The sequence below is a fragment of the Lontra canadensis genome, unplaced genomic scaffold (genome assembly GCF_010015895.1).
Source record: "Lontra canadensis isolate GAN:19392208 unplaced genomic scaffold, GSC_riverotter_1.0 scaffold29, whole genome shotgun sequence".
Classification (NCBI taxonomy): Eukaryota; Metazoa; Chordata; class Mammalia; order Carnivora; family Mustelidae; genus Lontra; species Lontra canadensis.
This window is the reverse complement of record NW_022631023.1, coordinates 11,331,508-11,356,285: the sequence shown is the minus strand read 5'-3', so window position 1 is coordinate 11,356,285 and position 24,778 is coordinate 11,331,508. Positions and strand designations below refer to the sequence as shown.

At 44.2% G+C, this 24,778-nt stretch overlaps 1 protein-coding gene across 1 annotated transcript; it reads left to right on the top strand.

Annotated features, from left to right (window-relative positions):
• The first annotated feature begins 777 nt into the window (after positions 1 to 777).
• IFNAR1 (interferon alpha and beta receptor subunit 1) lies at positions 778 to 24,778 on the top strand. Its single transcript, XM_032865414.1, has 11 exons — positions 778 to 1,057; positions 5,292 to 5,415; positions 10,133 to 10,311; positions 12,240 to 12,397; positions 12,509 to 12,647; positions 14,646 to 14,760; positions 17,278 to 17,477; positions 17,582 to 17,739; positions 20,647 to 20,797; positions 21,690 to 21,835; positions 22,788 to 24,778. The coding sequence occupies exons 1-11, from the start codon at positions 793 to 795 to the stop codon at positions 23,025 to 23,027; spliced, it is 1,875 nt and encodes a 624-aa protein (XP_032721305.1). The 5' UTR covers positions 778 to 792; the 3' UTR covers positions 23,028 to 24,778.

Genomic DNA, 24,778 nt, shown 5'->3' with positions numbered 1-24,778 from the left:
ATTGTTCTCTACAAATATTCATCATATAATTGATAATTAATATGGTTTAGTTGTAATTAACAGCTAAGCATGATTATTTCATCTCTCATCCTTTATATTTTCCGTTTTGCACATTTTTAAGAATAGACCATCTATTATCGAAGCGTTTAAATAACGAGTTGAATGGTGGACCCAAATTGTTTACTGATAAGAGTAAGCGATCAAAACTGCTTAGAGACCAGGGTTCCGGAAACCTTCCCAAGCCCCGACGCTGTCACGACTTTCTCCAAGGGTCCCGTGAGCCCCTCGACCAGGTCGCTCGAAAACGAGCGCTCGACGCTTCCTGGCTTAACTCTGGGCACCCTTGTCCCTCGATCACAGCGCTCTGCGCACAGAAAACGGCCCGGTCCCCTCGGCAGCGTCCTCCTTCCTGCCTCCCCTAAGCAGGCAGCCCCGACACCGCGTCCCACGGCCTCCGCGACCGGGAGGGGGAGAGCGAGAGCCGGCAGCGCCCGATCTCCGCCGCGATCGGAGGGCAGGCGTGGGGTAACCCCACCGCCGCAAGGCCTGAGCCAACAAGCCGCGTTCCTGTTTGGGTCACGGACTCCTGTTGGGCGTAGCCTTTCCGGAAAAAGGGTGGACCGCCGTGGGCGGTCACTGGCGGTAAAAAGGAGGAGCGAGAAGGACAGCGGGACAGACACCCCCCCCCCATTTCCAAGTGCGCATGCGCAGACTACCGCCCTCCCACCAGGAGTGCACGGGCGCGCTAAACCCGGAGGCGGCGCGCGCACGCGAAGGGGAGAAGCTAGCGTGATGGGGACGCGCGTGCGTGGAGAGGCGGGGCGAGTGCGGAAGGGCGGGGCGAGCACGGAGAGGGCCGGGGAAGAGAGGGGCGAGGCGGAGTCAGGCGGGGTCTCCCTAGCGCCTAGGCTTGCCTCGCGTAGTTCGGTGCTGCGCGAAGTGACCGAGGATGTGACTCCCTCGGCCGGCGGTGGCCCGCGGACGATGCTTGCTCTCCTGGGTGCGACGACCCTGGCGTTGGTCGCTGGGGTGCCGTGGATGCTGCCGGCAGCCGCAGGTGAGCGACGAGGGGTCCAGGCTCAGGCCGGGGGCGGGGCGAGAGTCTGGGCGGTGGGGGCGTTGGAAGCCTCGGCCCCGGGAGTCTGGCGTGCGGTCCGGGGCACCTCCGTTAGTGCGGGGTCACAGCGCTCAGATCGAAACTCTGGAAGCAGCGGTGTTCCAAAGGATCCCTCCACGCCAGTTGCTTGGGGGCCGGCAGACCCGTCCCCGGGCGGGGACGCCCTCCCCGCCGGCTCTGTGGGTTTCCACCGCGGGGTGCTGGGTGAGCCAGAGCCTTCCTGGCGGCTTTGTTTCTCTTCGATGAAGCGGGTCGCCGGGCTGGACCCTTAAGTAATAAACAAGGCGTCAGCGGCGAATCGTGTTGCTGTTCCTGAAACATTGTCTCAATTTAGGGAAACAGTTATTCAGCCCCACGTGGGAGGGGGATAAAGACTGCAAGAATTTCGCTGCCTTCGGGATTCGTACAGTCTCATAAAAAATAATAATAAAAGAAAAATACGCAACCAAAATAGAGAGGCCGGGACCACCAGGCTAGTTTGCTGCCTTTATTAGTACTTAACGGGGAGGCATCGGGGAAATGGCTACTATTACAAGGTTGACTTCGTAGTGAGGAGGGGTACCCAAAGAGAAAGAGGGACTAGCACCGAAGGGCAGTAATCCAAGGGATCAGTGAGGCCACCTAGTAGGTCCAAAGTCCTTAATTGTGTGCTTAGAAACCGTACCCCCATACGGAACAATGGTGTCCTATTTCTCAAACCCACCCATAAATATAATATATATAGTATATGAGTACTATGGTCCTGGTATAATTCGCGGTAATTTCTTTAAAGTCTTTTCTTGAAATTCTTGTATTCAGCTCATCGTGCAGTGATATAAAAAGAACTTCCCCAGAATTTTCACATAAAAGTAGTATTCCAAGAGGATGTCCATTAAGATCCTTATTTTAATCTAAATTAGGGGAGAGCTGCTAAATTAAACTTTATACACAGCTAGCATTTATTGGACTCTTAACTAAGTACCAGGCAAATCTCTAGGTATTTTAATGGTATAAACTCATTTAGTTTTTAGTACAAATCTACACGCTGTTATGCTCATTTTACCGTAGAGCAAACTGAGACACTGAATAGCTTTGGCCATGCAGCTAGCCAGTGGCTGAATGGGAAATTAAACCCTGGGAACCAGGCTGCAGAGCCCTGGGCTTCAGAATAGTCTGTTTTCCTAAAGGTTAAACAATTTAAATTCTCAATTCTCCATCAATATTTGTTAAGCGCCTAGTTACCTTTCAGTTAACCAACGTACTTTTTTCCTCTATGGAACAGTAAAATGGTCAAAACTCAATAAAATTTTAACCCAAACTAGAGATGCTAATGTTGCTCTCTTTCAAAGGCATTAAAATATTCGCACTTTTAAACCTAGTCAGTTCAGTTCTGCGACCCTCGCCTAAGAAAATTACCCAAAATATGGGAGGAAATTTATTATTTGTATGGACATGTGTGTTTGGATTTATGTCAGACTTAAAACAAGTAAATCGTTTCTGATCATCCATTAAGAATGTGAAAGGCTAGGGGCGCCTGGGTGCCTCAGAGGGTTAAAGCCTCTGCCTTCCGCTCAGGTCATGATCTCAGGGTCCTGGGATCGAGCCCCGCATCGGGCTCTCTGCTCAGCAGTGAGCCTGCTTCCTCCTCTCTCTGCCTGCCTCTCTGTCTACTTGTGATCTCTCTCTGTCAAATAAATAAAATCTTAAAAAAAAAAAAAAAAAAAGAATGTGAAAGGCTGGAAGCAACTCGATTAAGTGCCCATTTATAGATCTTTCACACTACAAAGGTGAAATAGACGGTTTTCAAAAGAATATTGCTTGGTCTTCCAAATGCTAAGATGTCCCCAGCTGCAGTGTCTCCATCCTTTAGCAGAGGAAGGATGCAGCCCAGAGGAAATCCTTGTCTCGACCCCATCAAATTTCTTCTCCCTGTCTCAAGGGCCACAGTTAGTGAGATTAGACTAGTCTAGACCAGAGACTACAAATGCCGTCAGATCTTTTGTTGGTTCCTATAAACCCAGTCAACTCCCCTTCGGCTGCATACAATCTATAAAATCCCAATAAATGGGATGAGAAATAAGTTTAGAGGGAGGAGTGGAATAAGGAAAGGTAATGTCCTTTGTGATGAAGTCTCAGAGAAAATAAGTGCAAAAAAGAAAATTGAGGGTGGGGAGACTCGAGGAGCTCCCCAGATTTAAAAAAAGAAAAAAAATTGGAAGATGTTTCCTCAGCTCTTCCCCTTTGGACTTCATACCATATCTCTAGCTGGAGACTAGAGGAGACAGTCCCAATGAAGAAAGATCTACGTAAGGACTCCTATGGTGGAAAGTCTACCAGAAGTTACCTTGCTTGCCCGAGGCAGAAGTAAAGGCTAGAAATATTATAGGAACCAGAAATAAATTTGAAAGCTGACCTTTTAAAAATTTTAGCTCCTCTCAGTGAGAGATCAGCGCTTGGTGCTGTTGAAGAAACTTCTGTGAACCCAGCACTGTGCTGAGTCCTCTGAAAAATGCAGATTGAGTAGAGATCCTGCTGTAGAGATCCTGCCCTTAAGGAACTTGGCATCTGAATAGGGATCTGTGTTTAATGCAAGAAGCAATTGGCTTTCTTTTGAAGTATCTTCATTCAGCAAGTTTTGAGATCCGACTCGATGTCAGGTACTGTGCTGAGTACATCTGCTTTAGTGTGAAATTGACCAGTGGGGATCCGTAATCCAGCATGTAATGAAAGAGCAAAGTTAGCGTGAGCCGCAGTGTTAAAGGAAGGTTTTCTGTAAGGAGTCAGACTTGAGCTGGGTCTTGGAGTATTTGGGTAATCAGAGAGGAAGAAAACAGGTTAGAGGGGCCAAAAGGGAAAAAGAAGAAGAAGAGAGGACATCCAACTCAGGGAAGATCCTACTGGAAGTGTAAGAAGTAATAGATCTCTAGACGGAAGTCCTTAAAAGTAAACGGAAAGGTTCAGGCTCGATATGAACACCTTTCCGAGTTCCTGTAGGGCTTGGCTGACGTGATAAACATTCATGCCTCTGTCTCTCAATTTTGTCATGTGAATATTTGGTTTCTGTGACTAGCTGTTACCTTTGAAATCACAGCTGCTCCATTCTGTATCAGAATATATGAAGCATATATACAGGATGTGAAACCAAACTGAGGCCATTAACAGTTGAACCTTGTATCCCTTACATCACTTCTAAGGTCAAAGACAAGTTTTATGCAGAGACTACTTTTTCTCTCTCTCTTTTTTTTTTTTAACCTTAATTGCTAAAAAATGCCAGCTGTCATCTGAGCTTTCAGCAAGTTGTAATCTTTTTGCTGGTGGAAGGTCTTTTTTTTTTTTCTTTCCAGCATGATGAGTGTAGTCTTTAGTCCCCTTCACCCATTTCCCCCATCCCCCCACCCCCTCCCCTCTGGTGACCTTCAGTTTGTTCTCTAGAGTTAGGAGTGTGTTTCTTGGTTTGCCTCTCTCTTTTTTTTTTCCTCTGCTTATTTGTTTTGTTTCTTAAATTCCACATATAAGTGAGATCATATGGTGTTTGTCTTTCTCTGACTTACTTGACTTAGCATAATACTCTATAGTTCCATCCATGTTGTCGCAAATGGCAAGATTTCATTCTTTTTATGGCTGAATAATATTCCATTATATATGTGTGTGCACGTATGTGTATGATATATATATCATACATATACATATACATATCATACATATCATATATATGTATATGTATCATACATATACATATATATATGTATATGACATATTTTCTTTATCCATTCACCAGTCAGTGGACATTTGGGCTGCTTCAATAACTTGGCTGTTGTAAATAATGCTGCTGTAAATGTAGGGGTGCATGTATCCCTTCGAATTAGTGTTTTTGTATTTTTTCGGGTAAAGAGACTTCCAATTAAAAGATCAACACTGATTTTCTTTCTTTATTTTTTCCAGCTTTATTGAGATATATATGATACATAAGGCTTCCTTTTTATAGATTAAAACACCTCAACCTTTTTCTGGCTCTCTCAAATACGGAGATTAAATACATAATTAGCAGCCTCCCTGTGCTGAGAGCAAATGTTGGGATTTTTTTGGATTTTTTTAAAATGCTTTGTTGTATTTGAAATGAAAGGGAGAGTAATATTTTTCAGAATATCTACAGTGTATATGTAACTGTCTTCTTCCTTGTTGCCTTGATTTCTAGGAGGAACAAATCTAAAATCTCCTCAAAATGTTGAAGTCTACATCATTGATGATACCTTTATCCTGAGGTGGAACAGGAGCAGTCCGTCTGTCAGGAATGTGACTTTTTCAGCAGATTATCAAATGTACGTGACTGTAATGATTGCTTTGCAAGAATCGCCGGAATAATTTTGAAAATTGTAACACTATCATTTATTTCTCAGATTCGGGAACCAGTTGTTTTTTCCATCTTTGAGAGAAATTTTGTGTCTACGTAATGTTTACAACTTCCTTTCTACAAACAGAGACTTAGTTCAGTTCATCTTTGGGTGGTGCCCAAGAGAGATTTGAGGGATGAGGATGGCAGACAGCTTCCATAGACCACAGCCCTACCTTCTCTCTTTGAGATGCACCACCTTCTTTGAGTATAAATTAGGCTCTAATCTAGAACATGTCTTGAGGATATGGAAGAGTACCCCAAAAGCTCTATCCAGGGTCTTGAGATAGGCCCCGCAGTTCTCCTAGGGTCAGGCTTTTTTATTATCCCCATCATATACATTGTTTTAATTTAGATAAAACTTATTAGCATCCGTATATAGGATCCTGCCTTTCCACAGACTCTGTTTCTGGAGTTTCTGCCTTCTCCCCAGTGCTCACATTCTACCTCATAGCTGCCAAGAGGTTGGGCAGGCGGGAAGTTGCCGAAGAAAGGATTCCAGAAGGAACGCAGCCCAGGAAGTACAGTACCTTGCTTTGGGTGTCAGAGCTCTGTGTGCTAACTCTGATCCCTGCCCAAGAAAGAGCGGCCAGTAATGGGGCAGTGAAGAAACAGGGTGTGGGAACCCCAGAACCAGGATCCCTTCTTCAACCACGGCCCCAGCACTCAGTTCTCCAGCTGATGGTTAACAGAACTGTGAGATTAATTTCCTCTCACAGCTTTAGTCATGTGTGTGTGTGTGTGTGTGTGTGTGTGTGCATGTGTGTGTGTACGTAAATGTGTGTACACATACACAAACATGGATACATACATCGATGGTTTTTCTCGGAATTAATCGTTTAAGAATTTTCATCTCGAGAGATTTTCTTTAAATTGAACTTCGAGTTTTGCCCATTTCATTCTTTGCTTTAGTTCAGAATTTTCTATTAAACAACTATTTTAGGTATAACAGGTTGTTTCAGATACTCTTTTTAAAGTTGCCCTTTTAGGGACGCCTGGGTGGCTCAGTTGGTTGGGTATCTGCCTTTGGCTCAGGTCCTGATCCTGGAGTTCTGGGATCGAGCCTCGTGTGGGGCTCCCTGTTCAGTGGGGAGTCAGCTGCTCCCTCTTCATCTGTGCCTCCCCCCACCAGCTCTTGTTGTCTCTCTCTCTCTCAAATAAATAAATCTTTTTTTTAAAAATAAATGAAGTCACCCTTTTAGTCAAGAGCATAGACTGTGCCTTCGTTATTGTTCCTTCACACGTTCTGTTCTCAATACTAAATTCTCCAGTCCGTGATAGCCTGCCTTTCATCCTTTCATTCTGACTTCAGCATCACATGCATTATTTCAGTATGTTCTCATTCTGGTCTCTGCTACCAGCTTTATAAATAATTGCCCTATAAAGATATGCCAGACTACAAGTTTAGGGAGACAGTATCGTGATAGTATGGTGTGCTGGGGACTTGGGCCAGGCTGCTTGGAGGCAAAGCTGTCCCATGCTGTGTATGCTTTCCCTGTTTCCTTGTCTGTTAAGTCGTGATAAAAACTGACATGACCATGTGGAACTTATCGTCCAAACCAAGACCTTTTTGAGTTAAAAGGGCCAGTTAATTTTAGATAAGCTGGAGCAACAAACTTAAACCAGGGCCACCCCAGGCACACTGGGATGGGACACCGCCCTGCCCCTCCCCCCACCGTAATAAGGTGTCTAACTTAGAAGGCTGTAGAAGTGTAGAACAATTGTTGGTTTATTTACGATTTTATTTATTGATTTGAAAGAGAGAGGGAGAGCACAGAAGAGAGAGAGAAACAGACTCCTCACTGGGCAGGGAGCCCTATATTGGGCTGGATCCCACGACCCTGAGATCATGATCCAAGCTGAAGGCAGACACTTAACCCACTGAGCCACCCAGCCGCCCTGAAGCATGTAAAGTATGAAAAGTGCTCAGAACAGTGGCATGGAGTAAGTGATCAATGGAAGTATAGTTAACAGCAGTAAACAACTATCTTTTTAATTAAAAAAAATTTTTTTTTGAGACAGAAAATGTGAGTGGGGGTGGGGCAGAGGGAAGGAAAGAAAGAGAGAGAATCTCAAGCAGGATCCATGCCTAGTGGAACTGAACACGGAGCTCCATCTCAGGATCCTGAGATCGTGACCTGAGCCAAAATCAAGGGTTGAACACTTAACTGACTTGAGCCACCCAGGCGCCCCTTACTGTAGCGTTTCTCCAAATGTAGGACAGATGCCATGGGTGATAAATGATACAGAGACACACAAATAAGCTGTTAGGATTCCAATGACTGTAGAACACATGCTAAGACATCGGTGTTAGTAACCTATATCCAAAATTTTGTTACGATGTGTGTAGTGTTAGTATTCAGTCTTCCATCCAGTAAAGATTGCGTGCCTTGTATGCTAAACACTCTCCTGGGTACTTAGAATATATAGGCGAATAGGAAAGGCAAAGATGGCATGGGATTGTATTATGGCACGAGTTTTTCGAAACGAATTTTCTATCAGTTACTTCATTGTCTTCAAATCATGTTGTGTTCTGATCTAAATACTTTATATGATAAAGCTGGGTTTGGTTGGTTTTTTTTGTTTTTTGGGGTTTTTTTTTTTTAAGATTTTATTTATTTATTTGACAGAGAGAGATCACAGTAGGCAGAGAGGCAGGCAGAGAGAGAAAGAGAGAGAGGAGGAAGCAGGCTCCCTGTCGAGCAGAGAGCCCAACGCGGGGCTCGATCCCAGGACCCTGAGATCATGACCCGAGCTGAAGGCAGAGGCTTAACCCACTGAGCCACCCAGGCGCCCTGTTTTTTTTTTTTTTTAAAGGCTAATATAAAAGCAATTGCCATTGCTGTAGCTCCCTCGTAATACAAAAACACTGGAGTCAAGCATGCTTCTGCACCTCCTGGAACAGGAAAGATGGATGGGAAGAGGGCCAGTGGATTGGAACCTTGTCAGGACTTAGGTTTACAATTTTTATAAAGTTTTCTGTTGTTTGTTTTTTAAGATTTTATTTTTTATTTATTTGACAGAGAGACAGCTAGAGAGGGAGCACAAACAGGGGGAGTGGGAGAGGGAGAAGCAGGCTTCCTGCTGAGCAGGGAGCCCGATGTGGGGCTCGATCCCAGGACCCTGGGATCATGACCTGAGCCGAAGGCAGACGCTTAATGACTGAGACACCCAGGTGTCCCTAAAGTTTTCTGTGTCTAATAAGGGATTCTGGCTTTTTAACACAGGTTCTGATGTGGAGGGGTTTCTCAGGAATGGTATCATTAAATGCCAACTCTGGCCTCACAGCTCAGAGAAGTAGAAAGGGAAACTGTCCAGGAATAAAGTTTCCCACATACCAGTGTATATTTTCAGTAATTTTTTTAAATGTTTCCTTTTTTAAAAATGAGATGAACTTATATTTGGGCAGCACAGAAATGATGTGGCTATATCATTCCTAAAGTCTTTTATCTTAAATTTAAAAAGTTAAAATTTTTTAAAAGTCTATAGGGGTGCCTGGGGGGCTCAGTCATTAAGCATCTACCTTCGGCTCAGGTCATGATCCCAGGGTCCTGAGATCAAGCTCCGCATCAGCCTTCCTGCTCAGCAGGAAGCCTGCTTCTCCCTCTCCCGGCCCCCCTGCTTATGTGACCTCTCTCTCAAACAAATAAAATCTTTCAAAAAAAAATAAATAAAATGAAAATTTATCCCTCCCTCCTCTGCCCCCTTTCCCTCCATAAAGCTTGTGCTAGGAACTATAAATCAGTCTTGACAGAAATGCCTTGTCAGAGGAGATTTTCTCTGCCTGGTTTAAGGTCGACAGGGCTTCACATGGGCAAAAATTCCAGAACCTAACTAAGTTTGTTTTCGGTCTCACCTTCCCATCAACCTCCTGGGGAGGGGGGGTGGGCAAGGGCAAAGTGACATGTGGCAACATGTCCTTTCTTGATTTCTTCATGTGTTTGAAGAATCTAATATTGATAAGTTCTGCTTTTTAGTGGACTAAACAAGGAACTCGTCGGTATATATAAACACTTTAAGTTCTTCATTTCCAGTGATGGAGTAGGAAGAATTACAGCAGAGGGCAAGCAGAAGGGACGGTTTGGTTTTGATGAGGGCAGAGAAAATTCTCCAACCCTGCTGATTTCTGAGGCCTTTCTCTGGTCTGGTAAACCCAGTCAGAAAAGTTCCAGAGGGGATCCTCAGATCCAGTCACCAAGTTTTCAGTGAGGAAAAGATCCAGAAATACAGAGGAGTTGGCCCGAAGTCACACAGCTGTTTTTAACAAAGTGGACACTTAAGTCTGCTCTTGGTACCTTCTAGGTTATTTCTTTCTCTGCTTCTTTGAAATCCTAATGCAGCCCGTCACAGAATTATAGAACTGTGTGAAAAAATTAGCCGTCAGAATGATTCCACTTTCTAAATAATAACTTGGTACATACGTGCTGGGCAAGAGTGCCACGTTGCCACTAAAATGTTCATAGGCCATTAACTCAAACAGAGTAACTACTTAGCCTAGTAGTTTCTAGTTTTAGTAAACAGTAGTCATAATAGTGGTTATACCAGTAGTTAGAATAGTTAAGAGTTTTAGTGACCAGAAACTGTGTTGGACTCTTTTGTATTCAGATATTTGCTTCTTAATTCATCTCCTTTTTCTAATCTCAAAGACTTGAAAATGGCGCTTGGCTCCAATTGCCTGGCTGTCAGTCTGTGGCCAGTACCGAATGCAACTTTTCTTCAGTCAAGCTCAATGTTTATGAAGAAATTAAACTGCGAATAAGAGCAGAGGAGGGCAACAACACTTCTCCGTGGCATTATGTTGACTCATTCACACTGTTTGAAAAAGGTAAGAAGTTGCCCGCCGAACTACAGGCTGTTCCTCCTGAGCTACTCTTGTCGCAGCTCACTTCCCAAGACTGTTTCTGTGTGACGGCGTAACATCTCCTGTAAAAAAAAAAAAAAAAAAAGGCCAGACTGTTTTCATGATAATTCTAAGATTTATCCGCCCCTTCCTTTCCATCCTGTCTTGGGTGTACACTGGAATTTTCCAGAGGCTGATGGGTGACAGGGAGACCGACTGACTGACTTGCAGAAACGAGCGGAAGATACATCTGTCTTCTTGGTGAAGCCACACATTAATGAAACTGGAACAAGATGTGACACAGCTCCACTCTTCTCGCCATGTCTGTTTTGGGAAATGTTCTTTTTTTAGAACAAATATCTGTCACAGTGCAATGGGTTTACCACTATTAACTCTTCATGAATTAATATTTGAAAATATCAGTTTTCAGGTTTAATATGCTAAATAATGAAAGACATAATCTCTATAAACAAAAACTCACTTGGACCCTCCGTTTCTTTGAGTGTGAAGGGCTCCTGAGACCGAAACAGTTGGGAACCCCGGCCCTCTGTCAGAACTCCCGAGAAGAATGATGTCTGGCCCTCTCTGTGCTTCTCTGCCCACCACTGTCTCTGCAGCCCTGTGCCCTCAAACTCTGTTCCTCCTCGCTGCCCAGAAACCACTCTTGTCAAGGACCCTGGTGACTTCCTCAGTGCCCAGTGAGTTCCCAGTCTCTTCTGGCTCAATTCCTGTGTACCACCACGGAGATCACTTGAAACCTTCCACTTTTGGATCTCCAGGGCCCTGTTCCCTTCCCGCTCTCCTCCTGCCATCCATCTCTCCTTTGCCCCTTTCTCCTGCCTCCCAGACCTTTCAGGGCTGGACTGCTGCGGGGCTGGGTTGTCGTCCATCTTCTCTTTCCACACTCGGTCCACTGGGAATCTTACGGCTTTTAAGCCCATCTGTGTGCTCTTGAGAAAAGCCCAGACTTACATCTCCAGCCCCATCCTTCCCCTTGACTTTACACTGTATCACCAGCTCTCTTTCCACAAACATCTTTGCTTGGGCGTCCAGTCATCTGGTCAACCAAAGCTCTTGATTTCCTCCTCAAAACATGCTCTTCTGGCAGATTTTTCCATCCCCGCTATGGTCAGCACCTGTTTCAGTTGCTCAGGGCAAGAGCCTTGGAGTCATCTTTGGCATCGCTTTTCCTCACTCCCTGCATCCAGTCTGTCAGAACATTCTGAATGATCGATCTTCATCCCGAAGCAGATCCCTCGTCGCGTCCACCGCTGCAACCGGCCTTCACCAAGCTGCTCTCTCTTGAGTTACTGTGGTAGCTTCTTCCCAGCCTTCCTGCTTCCTCATGCCTCAGCTAACATGATCTTTCCAAAATGTAAATCCCAGCCTGGCACTCCTCCAATCTCAGGCCTCCAGCAACCTCCTGAAGCTAACTGCCGAGCTCTTCCTTTGTCATCTGGCTTCTAGCTGCTTCTCTGATCTCATTTTCAGCCACTCAGCTACCCGAACCTCCTTGTTGCCTCTTGAAAATGTGAAGCCCATCCCCACCTTGGAGGCTCAGCCTGGAATAGTCCTTCCCTAGATAATTTGCCTGACTGACTCCCTCAACATTATCTGGGCTTTAGCTCAAGTGTTGCAGAGAGATTTTCCTGACTGAATTATCTGAACCAGGTCTTGCCACCGTCTTCTCTCCCTCTGTGTTACTTCATCTTTCCTTACAGCACACACGACATTATATGCATTTGTCTGTTTGGGGATTTTGGCCATATTCCCCCGCTCGAGTATAAGCTCCATGACGGACTTAAGTGTGACTAATGCCAGGTACATAGGACGTGCTGAGAATTATTTGCTGAATGAACATTTCGACCCTGTATTAATGAAGTTATATAGTAAACGTGTTCTTTTTTTTACAGCTCAAATTGGTCCCCCAAAAGTACACTTAGAAGCCGAAGATAAGGCAATAATCATCAACATCTCCCCACCTGGAACAAAAGATGGCGGCATGTGGGCTTCCGATAGCTCAGGCTTCATCTACAGCTTAGACATCTGGAAGAATTCTTCAAGTGGAGAAGTGAGCATTCTTTTTACCTTTGTTCAGTGTGAGAGAAAAAGGACCTGAATGTGTTCAAAATACTGATCTTAGACTTTTTTAAAGAGCAGACTTCTATTTTTTTTATTATAGAGAAAGACTAAAACTGTTTACTCCAGAGATAAAATTTATGAACTCTCACCAGAGACCACCTACTGTTTAAAAGTTAAAGCAAGACTTTTGCCAAGAAAAACCGGTGCCTATAGTCCCGTGTATTGTATAAAGACCGCAGGTAAGGAGGAAGTTATATTTTAGATTCAGTAAACGTATATACAGAGGGGCACCCTATTCATTCTGGCAGTTTTCCTCCTGGTTGCTAAGTGTATATGATAATAGATACTAAAACAAAAATATTACAGCATTTACATAAGCAAAAAAAAAGTCACAGTAACTGGGATTTTTTTGTCTTAAGTAAACAGTAATGAAAGTTCTGTCTAAGCATCTAAATATTTTTCTCATGACAAGAACTATTTTTTCGGGGCGCCTGGGTGGCTCAGTGGGTTAAAGCATCTGCCTTCAGCTCAGGTCATGATCCCAGGGTCCTGGGATAGAGCCCCGAATCGGGCTCTCTGCTCAGTGGGGAGCCTGCTTCCCCCTCTCTCTCTGCCTGCCTCTCTGCCTACTTGTGATCTCTGTCTGTCAAATAAATAAATAAAAATCTTAAAAAAATAAATTTAAAAAAACAACTATTTTTTCTTCAGAATCCACAAAAGGGAAAAAGTAGTTGCTCAAGGAGCAGTTGGTCTTCCAAAAAGTATACCTTTATAAGTGAAACTTTAAGATGTGAAAGCTTCCTGATATATTTTGTCAGTGACCTCCTGCCTATAATTAAGGTCAAAGGTTAGGAGCTTACATTTGTTTGTTATTTGAGTCATAATTTTAGTATGCTTCGTTTTTAAAATCAAACATACAGGAGAATTGAAAGTAAAGTTTTCCTCTCCCGCCTCCTTACCCCAGTTCCATTCATGAGCATTTAGCCCTGCTGGTGGTTTGTGTGCATTCTTTCCTGTTTCTGTTGGAACCTAAAAGCATACACACAGACGTGTATATGGTTTCTTGGTTTTGGTTTTTAAAATGAAAAAATAGGGGGTGCCTGGGTGGCTCAGTGGGTTAAAGCCTCTGCCTTTGGCTCAGGTCATGATCTCAGGGTCCTGGGATCAAGCCCCGAGTTGGGCTCTCTGCTCAGCAGGGACCCTGCTTCCCTCTCTCTCTGCCTGCCTCTCTGCCTACTTGTGATCTCTGTCTGTCAAATAAATAAATAATCTTTAAAAAAAAAAATAAAATGAAAAAATAGGATCCTACTAGATCGATCTTACAACTCACTTATTTAACCCACTACAGTGAGGGTCCTTTTGTATGTTGGCACATACAGATCTATCATATTCTTTTTTTTAAGGTTTTATTTATTAGAGAGAGAACACAGGGCAGGGGGACACAAGGGACAGGGGAATCGGGGAGGCAGACTCCCCACTGAGTGGGGAGCCCGATGTGGGGCTCGATCCCAGGACCCTGAGATGATGACCTGAGCTAAAGGCAGACGCTTAACCGACTGAGCCACCCGGGTGCCCCATCACGTTCTTGTAAATGGCTACATACTATCACCTTGTGTGAACATACACCAGTTGTAACTCCCTTAGCTGTTACCTCCTGATAACATGTAAGCCTTTTCTTTTCTTTCCCATGCTGTTAAGCTGTTAAGAATTCTTACCATGGGGACACCTGGGTGGCTCAGTCAGTTAAGCGTCTGCCTTCAGCTTAGGACGTAATCTCAGGGTCCTGGAATCAAGTCCTGCATCAGGCTCCTTGCTCAGTGAGGAGCCTGCTTCTCCCTATCCCTCTGTGGCTCCCCCTGCTTGTGTGCTTACTCTCTCCGTCTCACAAAAAAAATAAATAAAATCTTAAAAAGAAAATTCTTACCATGTATCTCTCTCTCTCTCAAATAAATAAATATTTTTTAAAAAGCAGGGGGGAGGGGGGCACCTGGGTGGCTCAGTTCTGTTAGGCATCTGCCTTTGGCTCAGGTCGTGATCCCTGGGTCCTGGGATCGAGTCCCGCATCGAGCTCCCCGCTTAGGGGAGCTCTGCCCCTCCACCTCGCACTCTCTCAAATAATAAATAAGTAAACCATTTTTTAAAAATTACTTAATTTGGTACTCATGGTACCCTTCGTACCATGTCTTATCTCACTAAAGTAACACTGTTTGCTTCTCTCTGTATTCTTTGTCTTCTAGTTGAAAATAAACTGCCTCCACCAGAAAATATTCGAGTTGATGCTAAAAATCAAACCTATATTCTTAAATGGGATTACGCACAGGAAAATGTGACTTTTCACGCTCAGTGGCTCCAGTAAGTTCTATTCCATGAGTTTCCTTTTGCTCAATTTATGATGATTCCTTTCCTGCCGCTTCAGCCCCCCTGCAGCTCCAGGCACTGGGGCAGACTGCTTGGGATGATTCTATCATTTTGGAAATGGGATATTTAATTCTGGTCCCTACTCTGCCGTTGACTGGATGACCCTGAGCTAATCCCTTCATCTCTTCCGGCCTTGGTTTCTTCATTTGTTGTAATATGGGCATATTTAATAACATCTCGTGTACTTACTGGTGCTTTTTTTTTTTTTTTTTTTTTAATGTGCTCCTCGCTGCATGTCTTATTTCCCGAATCTGGAATCCTTGCCACGTGACCCTGACCTTTTCCTCAGAGCTCACTTGTTCCCCGAGTCCTAGAAATGATCTCAGTCCAGTCTGTCTTACTCATTTCGAATCAGCCTTCCCATTTTCTTGACAGTGTTAGTGGTTTTGACAGATTTTTTTAGGGATCACGTCAGTGGGAAATGAAGAAAGCAGGACAGCACTGTGTTCTAGCCGACTATGGGTCAGGTCCGAGAAGCACATTTTGTTCCATGTTGGCTGGAAAGTTGTAGGGGATAAAGAAGTAAAACCAGCGGAAGGAGGAGCAGGTTGTGGGGAGGAAGGGGACAGGTAAGCAAGCTCCCTTGAGAGCAGAGGAGTAGAGGGACCAGAGGCAAGTATAGCAGGGGCAGGAAAGGGAGAGTGTGAGGAGGGAGAGAAGCAGGAAGTGATCTGAGGGCAAAGGGAAGGGAGGACCCCTCTCGTGAACTCTCCCATCCTTCCATCCTTCCGTGTTAGTCATGCAGTGGGAGCGCGTCCCTGCGCCTGCAGGCCCTTTGACCCTGCCTGACCCGGAAACTGGGCAGCCATCTTGCCTGCGCCAGACTTGAGAGGGCTGGGGTTTCCGGTGGCCGGTCTCGAAGTATCTTGGGAGCACTCGGGCACGCTGTAGGGAGCGCCGAAGGCACGGCAGTGTAGCATGTGGTTCCTGGAATCCAAAGCAGATAGCTGAGGTGTCATAGTGATGGTGGTTTGGGGCCGAGGAGTGGTCTGCAAATGATGAGGGTGACAGAAATCGAAAATGTAAAGGTGGTTGAGGCCGGAGAGACCCAAGGAGCCATGTGGAGAGAGACAAGATGTGAACAAGGCCTTCTTCATTCGTGAATCGTGTATTTTAAAATTGGACACCAGAGGGCACGTTAGGCAGAGCTACAGCACGAGGGAAGCGCAGGCTACAAACAGATTGAAAATCAGGTTAAGGTCAGAGGTAGGGGGTGTTCCTGCTCTGTAACAAATCACCACAGGTTTAATAACAGCTTCAAGAGTGCTCTTATCCGCCAGGGACTTCTGGTCAGGGGACCAGGCCTGGCTTGGCTGGGCCCTCTGTTCAGGGTGTCACAAGGACTCTTGGAGCCCATCCAGAATGTTACCTACCACGTGGGAGAAGCCCTGCCTTGAGAACGGTTGACTGTTCGGGCAGGGGAGAGCAATGAGAGAGAGAACCGCATACGCAGGATAGGGTGAGATGAGGCTTAGCCTCAGACTGTCCTGTAGGCCTTTGGGTGCCATTCAGAATTTCACATCGAGGGGCAGGTGACATGAAGTGTGTGTTCGAGGAGGGGAAGATCGCCGCGTTGTGTGTGGACCACAGAGACGCCAAAGGCGGGAGAACCAGTTGGGAGGCTGTTGGAGTCGCAGACTTGAACTGGGTTGCTTTGAGCTGCTGGTTTCTGAGTAATTTACTTGACCTCTCCAAGCCCCATTAATGTCCATGTTCTGTGTAGACTTGCTCTTAACCACACTGTGGCAGAATCTCCATTTTAACACTCACCCATTGGTATGTGGGTGATACGTTTCACAGCTGGCTTTCCAGAAGGAAAAAAAAAAGCCTTATTTGTAGCGCTTGCCAGTTTTCATACCGTAAATACACCTACCGTGGTCCCTTTCAGCATGATGTCACTGACCGTGGCATTGGGAAGAAATGCACAGGAGGACCCCGTTACAGAGTATTTCCACCATAGAGATACAATAGACGTAAATAGCTTTGAGCACAGATAATAAAACGTAGTGAAATAACCAGGACAAAATGAGTTTGGGTCCAGTTTGTCCCCTGTGCTGCTGACCTGCCAGCTATAAATTTAAAAAAAAAAAAGTTTTGAGTATTTTTATTTTTAATGCAACCTGTTTATCTGTAAGTCGATGTACTTTATTTTGTAATAATGGCTTTTAATAACTGGCTCGCACCCTTTGGGAAAATTCAGGGGTGGGTCTTGTGGGCTGGCTTGAGTCGGCTTTGGTGCAACAGCGCCCCCTTCTTGTCACACCCCAGAGCAAGGGCTCTGGTTCTCTTTGTGGTGGTGTATGCTGCTCTCTTACACTGTAGTGTGAGTTTCCTGAAGGTGGCGACTGTTCCCTTCTGTGACCTTAACCCCGAACAGTATCTAGCATATTCTAGGTATTTCTTAAATATTCATTGAATTAATATGTTTGTAATATTTTTTTGTCTTAAAAGTGCCTATTTAAAAAAGATTCCTGGGGACAATTCAGGTAAATGGAAACAAATACCAAACTGCAAAAATATCCGAACTACGCGGTGTGTCTTTCCCAAAAATACTTTCCATAAAGGAATTTACCTTATCCGTGTTCGAGCATCGGATGGAAATACCACATCGGTTTGGTCTCATGAAGAAAAATTTGATACTCAATTACAAAGTAAGCCAGTAGTTTTTACTTCGGATTGTGCTTCTCTGATTTGGTACAGAGTCTTAACATTGTTTTTCCGAGTTGAACGTTGTGTCTGTACACTTTTTTCCCAGTTACCCTGTTTCCTCCGGTCATTACCATGAAATCCACTAACAATGCTTCCCTGCGGGTCTATATCAGCGCTCCAGAAGAGTCGGAAAATAAGCCTGTGAACCATCTTTACCCGCTAATTTATGAAATTGTATTTTGGGAAAACACTTCAAATGCTGAGGTAAAAAAAAAAAAAAAAAAAAAAAAAAAAAAAAACAAACTGTGATGTAAGTCTATAATGTAGGATTGTAACTAGGATTTGGGGAAGCAAAGCTTGAAGTTGAAATTTTAGGGAGATTTTTAAACTTGGGACTGTGATTAACTCCAATATTTACAACAAGAAGAGTATTAGCATCTTTCCCTGTTTACGGCTTAGTTATAGATCACCCGCCTGTGGGCATCCTGGTGTGTTGTTAACATTCGGATCCCTGCACCTGTTACTACTCAAATCAAAATCTCTTGGGTGGAACTCGGGAATCTGCGTTTTTAACATGATTCCTGGGCATTCATCTAAACCAGAGTTTCTCAGCACTGGCAACGTTCAGACTGGATAAGTCTTCATTGTGGGAGCTGTCTTGTGCATCATAGGATGCTTACCCTGCTGGTGGCCAATAGCACTGCCTCCCTGTGGTGACAACCAGACTTTGCCAGATATCCCCTGGGGGCAGGGTACCTCCGAGGGGGCAGAAGAATCTCAGATGGTCTGGTGGTTTGTGGCCCTCCTAGAGGAAAGTGTGCCTCCAGAGTTCAGGTTTGCTGCACAAAATCCTGTTGCTAACAGTTCAGTTTCATGGCAGGGAAAGGATTTGAAAACAGTCCTCTAAAAAGGCTCCTCAGCAGGGGCAGTCATGGAAAACAGAGTCAAGAAACAGGTTTTTAAACACTAATACTCAAGGGGTGCCTGTGGGTTAAGCCTCTGCCTTCAGCTCAGGTCATGATCTCAGGGTCCTGGGATCGAGTCCCACGTTGGGCTCTCTGCTCAGCAGGGAGCCTGCTTCTCCCTCTTTTTCTCTGCCTGCCTCTCGGCCTACTTGTGATCGATCTCTCTCTTTTTGTCAAATAAGTAAATAAAATATTAAATAAATAAATAAATAATAAAACACTAATACTCGAAAACCACAAAGGCAGTACACAACACTGGATAACCCACATGATTCTAGATCTCTTTTCCCTACGGAATTGCAATCAAGGAATCGACCTTGAAGTCTGGTGGAGTCGAGTTGGGTCGATAAATTCTGTAACCTGACTTTATTTTCTGTTGGACATCTAAGAAAATTATAATGACTTGGCCACTTCCCTTTTAACTGTGTGAACACACTGTAACCGAAGCATAGTTTAGCCCACTGAGAGTTACAGTCGGTTCTCAGTAGTCCCTACATCAGGGGAACCTCTGTTTGTGTCTCAAGCCATCAAATTGTGTAACCTTAGGCAGGATGCTTTTCCTCTCTGAGATTTTGTTTCCTCTTCTCTAAAGTGGCAGTAGTCATAGTAACTCCATTTTTTTTTTTAAAGGATGTTTATGAGGTTTAAAATGAGGTAACGGTGCCTGGGTGGCTCAGTTGTTAGGCATCTGCCTTCGGCTCAGGTCATGGTCCCAGGGTCCTGGGATCGAGTCCCTCATTGGGCTCTCTGCTTCTCCTTCTCCTCCTGCTTATGTTCCCTTCCTGCCTGTAAGATTAATTAATTAGTTAATTAATAAATAAAATTTAACGATAAAATAAATAAAGCAAAAATAAATAAATAGAAGAATGAAATAAAATAAATAAAATGTGAGGAGCACCTGGCTGGCTCAGTCGGTAGAGCGTGCAGCTCTTGATATCAGGGCTGTGGGTTCAAGCCCCACGTTGTATGTAGCGGTTACTTAAAATTTTTTTTAAAAGTCTTAAAATGTAACATAGGAAAACACTTAGCACATCAATTAACAAATAGATAGTAGAGATTAAATAATTTCATTTGCTGGCTTATCCTGACAGTAATCACAATCATAATAGCAGCTCACATTTACTAGAAGCTGTTACGTACCAGGTACTGTGGTAATTTACGTGAATTGTCTTAGTCATTCTTCAAAACAATCCTGCCAGACTGCCTGATCGATCAAGTCGGTTAGCAGACACTTGGGACAGAGAATCTCTTAGTGCTTCCCTTACACTGGGCTGCCAGCGGTACAACGTGGGCGGTTGTGATGCGAGTACAGTTCATCTTGGCTCTGGGGCTTCTCTGCATGCTGCACGTGGTTTCTGGTCTGAGGAGGACGAGGGACGTGGGGAGGACCCACAGCCTCAGTACGGGCTCCACAGTCAGTCAGGACACGCGTGAGTGGGAAAAAAATCAATGGGTTTTGAACCAAATGATATTTTGTTATAGTACATGACATCACGTGACGTTATTTTGTTGCATTATTTTTGTTGTTGTTATACAGTATTGTTGTGACATAGCTGACTACTGCAGGGAGCAGCAGTAATTGTCCTCATTTTACGGATCTGAAAATAGGGCCAAGAAAAAAATGAAACAACTTGCCTGAGGCCACATAGCTATAAGCGATACCATAATATAGGCAATTTAAGGTCCGAGCCCCCCCTCCTAACTACCCCTGCCCCCGAGCAGAGGAAATACAATGACATTTAAACCAAATTAACAGGTATTATAAATTTAGAGTTGTCTTAAGAATATGTCATATTCCTTTTTGGAAGCAGCATTTTTAAGTTTGACTTGGGTTGTAACATGTGGTCCAAAACGAATGTATATATATATTTATTTAAGATTTTATTTATTTATTTGACAGACAAATCACAAGTAGGCAGAGAGACAGGCAGAGAGAGAGGAGGAAGCAGGCTCCCCGCTGAACAGAGAGACTGATATGGGGCTTGATCCCAGGACCCTGGGATCATGACCTGAGCCGAAGGCAGAGGCTTAACCCACTGAGCCACCCAGGCTCCCCCAAGTGTATATTTCTTAAACATACACCAGCTAAGCGGTTGGGAGAGGCCAATCTTCGACTGAATCTCTAGAGAATTTAGGAAATCGACATTCCCTATCTGATTTCATAAGGCGACTAAATGTTATCAATGATCTACTTATTTTCTTATAGAGAAAAATTCTAGAGAAAAGAACTGATTTTACTTTTCCTCAATTGAAACCACTGACTGTATATTGTGTCAAAGCCCGAGCACTCATTCAGGATGAAAGGTGGAATAAAAGCAGTGTTTTTAGTGATATTGTGTGCGAGAAAACAAAACCAGGTCAGAATCTTTCATTATCTCTCTCTCTCTTTGTTTTTTTTTTAATGTAAGTGGACTCTTAAAAAATAATTCAATTCACTGAAAATTGTAAAGTATTTCTTTATTACTACACAAGTATAAAGAGAATACTTTCTTCATGAGCTACATGAATCAAAAGTAGACCTTTGGGCTAAGCCTTGCAGTTTTAGAAAATATTTTAATGCGCAGTTCAGTGTTTTTTAATGCTTTATAGTTCATCCAGTATGCATGTAATATAATTAATTGCCTTTAAAAATTACTCTTTCACATTTAAAAAGACTATTTTTAGGTGTTTTGTTTTGCATAGTTCTTAACGTAACTATCATGGGAGAATCGCTTCATTAGTTCAGTTGTGAGTTTTGGTCCATGGGAATGGTCAGGTCCCATCTTGTATTTTACAGTTTCTGGTGTTGGCTTGTAGATGCTGATTAGTCACGGAATGGTATTAATTATGCTAGCTCTGTATCACAGAATGACTCGAGAGCACTTTGCACAATGGGAGCTTAATGTCAGCATTGCTTCCTTCACCTTGCCAGGCCATTCTTTAAATGGAAATGCATTACCTAAAAAAAGGGGAAAGGCTTTCATGTGGCTGGCTCAGTTGGTAAACATGGGACTCTTGATCTTAGGGTCACGAGTTCGAGTCCCATGTTGGGCATGGAGCCTACTTATAAATAGAGAGGGGCATAAAGTGAAAGCATTGCCTACAACTGTTGTATGCTCCGTGTTACCAGAAATATTTCTAAGGGTATATCATAGATTTTTCTATTTCCTTTCACATAGCTCCATTTCATCCACGTAAACCGTCAGCATTGTTAACATATTTGTGTGTTGAGATCTATGTTGTTGCTAAATATCACTTACTTATTTTTAGGAAATACTTCTAAAACCTGGCTCATAGCTGGAGTTTGTGCTGCGCTGTTTTCCATCCCGGTTGTCATCTATGTCATGAAACTTCTCTTTCGATGTATCAGTTATGTGTTCTTTCCATCAAGTAAACCTCCTTCCACTATAGATGAGGTATGTGACTTTTGTCAGTGAGTGAATTTTTCTTAAAATGAATGGGAAATATATTTTATTTCCATGCAACGTATGCATTTTCTTGATATCCAGAAAACAATACAGACTGGGATATTTTCTTCACTTTCGGTAAATTGGCCGTAGAAACAGTCATTTAATATCAAATAACGTGGACTAGTAAGGTTTGTCCTTAATCTCATAGTTTTCTTCAGTTTGGCTATGTTGGCACTTGTTTTATCATGGAAAAGCTGGATATCCACACAAAGCCTACTGCACCCTCATCAGTGCGCCCTGTGGGTGACATCACAGAAAATGAAATAACAGAACATGAGCCTCCTTTCAGGACACCTCACAGGCTCCTGTTCGACCCCACCGTGAGGTTGGCATATCTAATGAAAGCACTAAATGACAAAGACCTGAGCCCGGGACCAAGCCTGGGGATGGCGTGGGCACGTGGGGTGGGGGTTCAGGCTGCCTGACTTGAGAGTTTCGCTTGGAGCCCCAGCTTTGGAGCTGGCGAGACCCGAACGGGAATTATTGATCAACTATGATATGTTTGCACCTGTTAACTCTGTAAACTTAAGCAGATCCATTAAGAGAACTTGAGCAAGTGCTTTTATGCTGTTGAGTTTCAAAAGAAACTGTCCACAGTCCCAGTGCACCCCCCTTTCCTTCCTCTCCCATGCTCTCCGGCACCCTGTGCTCCCTCTTGGGTCCTTTTCATGTACCTGCCCCAAGACAGTGCCAAGAGGCACGGGACCTCACTAGTGAGGGGTTTATTCTAAACGTCAGTTAGCAGTTTCTAGACTCCGAACTGGTTTTTAATGTTTATGCATATAAACCAGTACCACTGGTTTTCTCGGGAGCAGATTTAAGAAGCTGATGCCGCTGGAACTAAAAACTTTTATATTTTAAATAATTTGTTCCTGTTCTTCCCCTTTCTTTAAATTAGTATTTCTCTGAGCAACCACTCCGGAACCTCCTCCTTTTCACTTCCGAGGAACTGACGGAAAGATGTTTTATAATTGAAAACACAAACACTATCACGGCAGTAGAAGAGACGAACCAAACTGATGGAGAGCACAAAAAATACAGTTCCCAAACCAGTCAGGATTCGGGGAACTATTCTAATGAAGATGAAAGCACTGGAAGCAAATTCAGCGAAGAGTTCCTGCATCAGGAAACCGAGTGACCAGAAGCAAGTTCTAGAATGCTCGGGAGTTCTGGGGGAGCCGTGCTCAAAGCCTGGGCTCCCGCTCCCCTCAGTAACTGTGCAGTGGGTACTGCTCGTTCGAGAAGGAGGATGTCTTCGGGTCACTGGTCCAAAAATACAGGCAAGCACTTACCTCTTGGACAGAAGTTTTCTCTATTCCTTCCCGTGGGCAGAGCCTTGAAAGACCTGTCTGACGAAATGAGTGAAATCCAGAAAACGTTCTCTAATGACATCTCAAGTTCCATTGTGCTAACGGCTTGTGGCAAAGCACACATGGTCACTGTGTCCCTGTCGGTGACACTGTCACCGTGTGCCTGTGACTGCCCGTGTCGCCGACTTAGCCTCTGTTCTCGGTGTTACACACCATTAAGGATTTTTCTGGAAGTATTTTCAATACTTTTGACACTGAAGCCTAAGGCCTCGGGAAATTTCTTTCGCAAAGCTGGATACCACGACCACTGGCTTTCTGTAAAATAGCTTCTTCTGGAAAACATCTGCAGGTGCCAGAAATGTGATCCGTACAATTTTCAGGGGAACCCTATCCATGTGTCTCCAAAACCTTGGCTCCCACATCACAGTCACCTCTCCCATCTGTGGTTTAGGATTCACACCAGGTCATCCTTTCCTGAACACTAATACTTCCCGGCTCACAACCTAATTCCCAACCTAGTAGAACAGTAGCAGCTTCTGATGCGAATTTGCAGTCAATGAAGTGACAGAAAGGGACAACTGTCTAATTAGAGAAGCTGTTAGGATATTTTAAGGTAAGGGAGTATGTAGAAGTTGCTCATGGTGTCTGCAGGAAGCCTTGGGACCAGAAAATGCTCCTGACAGAACAGAGTAAGAAGCAGAATCATTCAGTAGGAGGAAAGCAGGTGATGTTCATGAAAAATAAGAGAAATGCATCTAATCAGCTTTAATTATTAACATGCTATGGGGTTGCTCATGGTTGTCTTGGGGTTTTTTTTCCCTTCTCAGTTTTATTGAGATGTAATTGATGTGTAACTTATCTGTGTCCTGTTTTGAACCCGGCCCTTCTCTGTGGGTGTTCCTTCTCCTCTGCTTACATGCACTCAGGAAAGGGAAGGTTCACTATCACGGTAAGGAAGAAAATGTAACTGGGAGGAAAACCTAAGTTTAAGAATTACATGATGTTTTTCCAAGACCATCTGGGGTGTATTCTTAGGAGACCCTTCGTAGGAATCAGTCTAGGGACTTTGGCAGCCTCCCAAGGGAAGGGAGACGGAGGCACACAGCACGCTGGGACGTACGCGACCAAAGTCCAGTATTATTTCTGATGTCGTCCCTGCTGATGTCCCACGTTCAGCTGTGGGGGAGAAGAGATGGAAGGCAGCTGCTCTGGGACAGCTCCCCCTCGGCATCACCACAGCTCCACGGAGCACACCGCGTGCTTTGCTGGACCCGCAGCCCCAGCTTCTGACAGAGCGTAGCGGGGATCTGGGAGTGGACCCTGATGTGGGTCACATCCCATTAGGATAGCCATAAAGTACTTGCTGGTAGAGATTCTAATTCGAAAATTAGAAAAGCTGCTCAGAGCTATGAACTTTAGAATCTGACCAGAAATTTACTACCTATAAAGTTATTTTTTAAATAAAGAGTTTGTATCTTTTCCCCCACATGTGACCTTAAAAAGCAGCCCTGGTTTGCTCTTAACGAATTCTATGTACAGAAACCTTCCTTCCTCCCCTGTCCTTCCTGCAACTTCTCGA